Here is a 6452-nt window from a genome sequence, read left to right as displayed (position 1 = left end):
CCAACCCAGTTTCTGTTGACAGACACCAGCCTGCTGGTGCAGCAGACAGGTGAGGGCAACACAGAAGGCAGGACTAGGCAGTAGCAGCAATTGTGTGTACACGGAGTGACAAGGCTGCTGTAACAAACAACTCCCAGCCCTTCTGCAGCTTTCACCTGTCTTCTTCTCAGGCTGCTGGACCACGCGTGCTACTGCACATGCCGTGTGGCACCAACTAACACGAAGCAGGAGTGGTCTGCAAAGAGAGAGATACACAAACCAGCTGAGGAACAGGGAGAGAACACAATCAGACTCATCCCATCCTGGCTACAAGAAGGCAGAGATTAACCTGCACACTGGTTATCAAGTCCAGAACTAAAAAAAAAGCCCAGTTTCCCACTAAACACAGGCCTCACCCCATCAGAGGTGGTGAAAGAGGGGCCTACAGGCAAAAATAAGTAATGCAAGCACCCAACCTCCTACCAACTTCAGAACATAACAGGTATCCTCTTCTGCACAGCTCTAAGCAGTGCCTCGGCCTACCCGACCTAAAGCCTCTGCTGCCCCCCTGCTTAGTCACACTAATAGACAAAGTCTGACCAGAATTAAGGAATATAAATAAGAGCAATCAGGCAACAGCTCAGAGCCAGTTCTAATATGACTCAAATGCTGCAGCCGCCTCACTCACAGAGCAGTGGCCATACTTATCTTCTCATTTGCTTCAAATTGCTGCTTAATTAAAATCAGCTCAATGAGTCTGTTTAGCAAAATAAGTTCAGTTTTGTGCCAAACCCCATATTGATTAGCACCACCCCTGTCTAGAGATCTTGTTGGGAAATACAAATGAGAGCCATCCTTCTGAAATTCTGAAGACAGTACGTGGGGGGAGAAAACACTGTAATGTGCCAAAGAACAAGCAACTCAAATTACAGCAGCTCTGGTGAGGCCTGAAATACAGCACAGGTGTGTCACTGCATGACACCCTGGGACAGGAAATCATTAGGCCATGTGAATTGGTAACGAGTCCAACCCAGCATCTTCACAGGGAGAGCACACAAATGGTCAGACACCAGGGTGCCATGGCCCAGATCTGTTAATAACAAAAGCTTTAATAAGCTAAGGAAAGAAACAACTGTCTATCAAGCGAATGCTGTGGATAAAGAGCTCAGCCATCAGGTGACAGATGTGGCAGAAAACCCACAGCAGAGAGCAGGCAGGGAGGACACACAGAATCTCAGCATAAAGTGACATACAAAACAGGGAAGAAGGCCAGCTCGGTGCTGAGAAAGGCAGTCAGCACATCCTCGCCTGGGGCTCCCACTTGATACCACGTGTCCGTTTTGCTGCTCAACAGGCAGGTGGTGGATCAGTGTCCAGGATGTGGCCTTTTGTACATGGGCCCCATTAATATCTTTTGAAAATCACCACGTTCTTGAAATCTCACTTTCAGGAACTTCTGATGTCAGGATAACAGCCGTGCCAAAAGTGCCGCATTTGAAGTTGAGAAGCTCGAGCACGGTAGCAGGCTGCTGAAAGCCATGTGGGCATCCTCTCAGATCGGGCTACAGAGGCAATTCCAAAGTACACCTCTTAAAAAGGAACCAGCAGAAGTCCAGAAATGAAAGTATAATTAAGGGCTTGAAAATTTCTCACAGGAGGCAAGAACGGGAAGAGAGAGGTTGCTTACATTAGGGAGGAACTGCAGAAGAGAGGCATGATCAAATAATTAGAGGCACAAGGAAGGTGACAGGAGGCACCTCTGTCCTCCCTTTCTTGTAACATACATTGGCCACACAATGAAAATAACAGAATTGAAGGTCAGGCATTGTATGAAGTGAACAAAACCAGCTGAACTTGCGTAAGCATCACAACCAAACAAAACCATGTGATGTGAGATTTTGCCAGACCAGAAGGTATTAGTGAGAATAACACCAAGTAGTGGCAGATGAATTCCCTGTGAGCTCCCTCCTTGCACCCCTGCCCCAGCCCTTTCTTTGGAAGCATCCGATCCCAGCAGCTGACCCGAGTCAGTCTCGCGACCAGCTCAGCTTGGCAAGCCCAAACTCCCAGGAAAGCTGGGAGCCTGATCACAGGGATGGAGCCAAAGATCCTGAGGCAAAGTGCAGACGAAACTCGAGCAGTTTTCAGCGAGGCTACCAACAGTGAGGTTATGAGGTGTCCCTAGGAGACGAAGAACCACAGGTTCACCACCGTTCAGCGACACCTCTCTTAACAGACTGGACCTCAAACACCAGCAAGGCTGTCCCTTCAGCCGGCCAGACTGAAGTTTTTTTCCTTTTTTTCAAAAAAGGTATGAATTACCATTAAATTTTTAACCAATAAATTCAGTTTCATTCTTTAAAGAAAATGTTTTTGCAAATCATTTTGTGTTAACTCCAAAAGAGTCCAAACAATATCTCTCTCTAGACCAGTCTTCAAGGTAGCAGGAGGATGAATTACAGCAGTCAGATACCAAAATGCTTTCCAAAAGTCAGAGGCCAACCAAGCACTGGGCTCCACTCACTGTGAACACAGCACAGCTGCTCAGTGAGAAATCCAGCCATCTGTAAAGTCACGTTGGTAACTGAATATCAGCAGCAGAATTCCGTACAAAGTGATCCTAGCAGAGGCCCATAAAATTCAATATTAAGTGCAAAGACAATGATTTTTTTTTTTTTGGTCCTACATGCAATAACACACAAGAACTGCCAAATTATCTTTGTGCCTTGTTTTAATAAATAATTCAGCTCATTTCACATGTAATAAATTCATTAGGCTCTGGCATTTTGTTTTACATTACAAGACCAAGCATATTTTAACACAATTCATTTCAATACCATGCTTTTGGCACCATTAGTAATGTCACAGTTCTGTAAGCACGCCTCGCTGCGCTGCCAGCAGGGTTTGGCTTGGTGAGTTCATCTCTGCTTCCATGTCTACAGAGACACGAGATGCAGAAGGATCACACTGCACACGTGGGCCTGTCCCAGGCCCTTGCCCTGCCCAGTCCATGGTGCCTTCCCCCATCACCACAGGCAGGAACACCATATTCCACGTCAGAGCTCCAGGTCCTGAAGGTCTCCCCAGCTAGGTCCGATTTTCACCTTAACACTCAGTGTCACCGAGAGTTTGACGGCGTTTTCCATCTCGTGCTTCACAATCTGAGCAACCTACAACAAAATGAGAAATGTCAGATGTACACAACTTCAGTGCTCTGGTTGTCTGTCGGCAGCTGGGGTGGCCTGGCAGCTGGAATCCTCTCCTGCATTTATTTGCATTGTCTTAGCACTGACAGGAATGCAACCAAACACCTTAATCTTGATTAGGGTTCCTGAACAGAGAAATTCTATAAAGCCAGTAATATTTTATGCAGCACAGAGTTGTGATGGGTTCTCCACTGTTTGACTACTTCAGAAAGAGGCAAGATTAAGTTTCCATTAAACACTTGAGAGTCTGTTCTGAAAACTTCAATGTACTGAAAGCAAGACACAAAAACACACCAGAGGCAAAGAACAGCGTTCCTCCCCGCTTCCTTGTGTCAGCACAAGAAGCACCCTGTGAATCACAAGTGAGAAACCTCTGGGAAAGCAGACTGCACTCAAAGCAGGTACTAGAAATACTGCCCAGGTTCCCCTTCACTATTTTGTTGAGGCAACTCCAATGTTTGCTGCCCTCCAAAAGTATTCCTAAGAAAATACTCATTTCAGTACAGTTAGGGGACCAGAAGATATTTTTGCCTGCAACATTTTATATTGTAAGAGACTGCTTTTTTTTCTTTCCTGACTGTATACACCTGTCCTGCATAAAAGGACTCTCCTTCCTACCCAAAGCCCCAGGCAGAGTCCAGCCTGTTCTGTATTACTTATCTGAATGAATCTTTCAGGCCTCACCCAACTCTCAAACCTTTCCAGAGCCCAACAAAAAGAGGCTCTAAAATTCCTCATCTTGGCCAGAGGCCACTGTGCCAACACAGGAACTATTCAAGCTCTCTGACCCTTCCATGAGCTTTCATAATGCCCTCAGACATCCACAGTAGAAATTTCACCACAGTTTTTGCTGGGGAATGGAGGAGGGATTTGAGGAGATCAGAGACAAGTTTACAGCAGCATTAAGAACTAGGGAGAGATTTGTCTCCAAAACCCTATGTCTGTATGCACCACGTTTCAAAATAATCTTGATAACCCAGAAAAATGCTTTGAAATAAGATGTAATTCAGCACAGAGGAATACAGAGTAGACAGAAACAGGGCAGAGAACTAGCATAGAAACAATCTACTGTTCAAAACCAGGATGAAAAATAACTGCCTGGCCAGGAAAAAAATGGGCTTATCAGATGTTAAGAACTGAACAGGGCTTAAGCAAGGCACACTGTTGTAAGAAAGAAAGCAAAGCAGTTCTGGAACCTAGAAAAAGAAAATGTTACTTGTGTGACACACAGATCAGTTTTCCACTCTATTAAACCTCTCCATCCTTGATCAAGTCTGGGGCCTAGTATTTCAAAAGAAACATGAACCATACAGAAGATGATTCTCTGGGAACATTTACAGGTCCAGCACACAGTGAGGAGCATCAAGTTAAGGCTGCTGCACTTGGAACAAGTGATGGTGGTTGCAGGGGAGACACAAAAATATTATCACAGCCTTGCTGTTGTGGTAAGCTCTGAAAGGTCCCTATCTTCACTTTGACATTCTGCCCTGATGCCCCAGGCATGTCACACCCTTAGCACAAGAAAAACCAGGCACGACCCCAATGTGTTCTTTCATGAGAGGCAAGTGAGCTCACGGATCTCATTCTGTTCTCATTTGCAGTCTATCACTAGCATTGTTTCTCTTCCAAACTTTTGTAAGGATAGTCTTACTGGAACACAAATCCCTAGATCCAGAGAAAAATATTTTAGTTTTCTTTTGTGCACTTCAGCAGCTGAAAATAAGCCAGAGCTAGCATCACGCATGTGACCAAACTTCCTTATTTGAATAAAAATTGCTGCTGCAGCAGAGAGATGATTTACAGTATAATAAAGCTTTGGTGGCAGAAAAATAAGAAAAAAAAACCCTCACCAATACAGAAACCAGGAAATGCTCACCTTTTTTTAACTGAAAGTCATATTGTAGTTCAAAAAGACTAACTAATTCAGGCCCTACTTTGCATGAAGGCTTAAGAAGGAGAAAATTCAAGAGAACCTTTCCAACCTAGATCTTTCCACTGTAGAATAATTCTACAGTGCTAATTCTAGCACTGCATCTGAAAGGAAAGTAGGCAATATTATCACCAAAAAAAAGAAAAGAAGATATCTTTTCTGTCCCTAAAAACAATTAACTCAAAGGGGTAAGAAGTACCCTGTTGCCTCAGCTAGACAGAAATTGTTGAGAAACAAGCAAATCTGGCACTCACAAGGAAAGCCTGTGTCTAGAAAACACACCTTGTATACATATGCTGTTTTAAGTGACTGCCCAGAAAAATCTATGGACAGATCTATAGCTGAAGGCAAGTAGAAAACCTGGTAATAACTGCCCTTGAAGTTGGGGTTGTTAATGAAAAACGGAAATATATTAGATAATAAGCAAATCCACTTACTTGGCCCCAGTTCTTCTGGGGACACTGTGACAACTTGGAGTCAGTATCTAAAGAAATAAAGGCCTGTACTCAGGGGATTTCAGTTTTCTACAGAAAGAAAATTAGAAGCCTTTTCATCTCTAATACAGCCTACCTGGACTGAAGCAGCAGATGTCTGAACAGAGCTGGCAAAATGAATAGAAGCTTGAGCTAAGATTCAGGAGAAAAATATTAACCTTCTGTTCTTACTTAAAAAAAAAACACCACCCCAAAAAAACCCACTCAGGCCAGTCGGTATTGCTGAAAGCTCTCTGTATTCCTGCTTGCCATCAGGAGAGGGCCTTTTCTCATTAAGGATGTGTATGCACAGAACAGAACTGGGAAGAAGACATTCCACAGGGCTGTGGAAGGACACACTAAGAACCCTCTTGCATTTGTGCTCCCAACTTGGGAGAACAAGGAGCTGCCAACAAATGGCTAAAACACTTGCTGCTGAAAGCTGTCACACAGACACCACTATGCCTAGGCACAGGAGCACCTACACAGTGGAGGAGTGCACACAGACATGCTGATAACCAGCACCATAACACTCCTACCAGAAAGACCCATAGGTAGGGAATGAGGAAACAAGTACCAAAAGTACAGAATCCTCCTTTCACTACAAAGAGTACTAACCACAGCTGTAACAATGCATGTTCTAAGTTAGGCACCAGAAGACACGAGTGTAAACAGGGAGGCAAGCCTCTAAACTCAGAGAAACATCCCCCTAACCCTGTTGAGAACATCAAGCTACTTCACTTATCAAGTGTTGCAGGAAGTTGCACAAACTGTTGTTAAAAGCATCAAAGCACATGCTGGAAGAAGGAACTTGAGTCTGAAAACAAAAGGGTATAGAATACAATTTTTAAACCAATTTAACAC

The 6452-nt window shown here is 44.2% G+C and overlaps 1 protein-coding gene across 1 annotated transcript in view; it reads right to left on the bottom strand.

Annotated features, from left to right (window-relative positions):
- Positions 1 to 3035: 3035 nt before the first annotated feature.
- Positions 3036 to 6452, bottom strand: part of POLQ (polymerase (DNA directed), theta) — a gene marked incomplete at its 5' end in the record, with an annotated part of 29995 nt that continues 26578 nt past the window's right edge. The window contains one exon of the mRNA XM_008939678.1: positions 3036 to 3149. Coding sequence (XP_008937926.1) covers positions 3036 to 3149 — 114 coding nt within the window. The remainder of the gene's footprint in view (positions 3150 to 6452) is intronic.

The sequence above is a fragment of the Merops nubicus genome, unplaced genomic scaffold (assembly GCF_000691845.1).
Source record: "Merops nubicus isolate BGI_N331 unplaced genomic scaffold, ASM69184v1 scaffold20304, whole genome shotgun sequence".
In the NCBI taxonomy this organism is placed as follows: domain Eukaryota; kingdom Metazoa; phylum Chordata; class Aves; order Coraciiformes; family Meropidae; genus Merops; species Merops nubicus.
The sequence above is the reverse complement of the archived record's forward strand: the minus strand, read 5'-3'. Positions and strand labels throughout refer to the sequence as shown.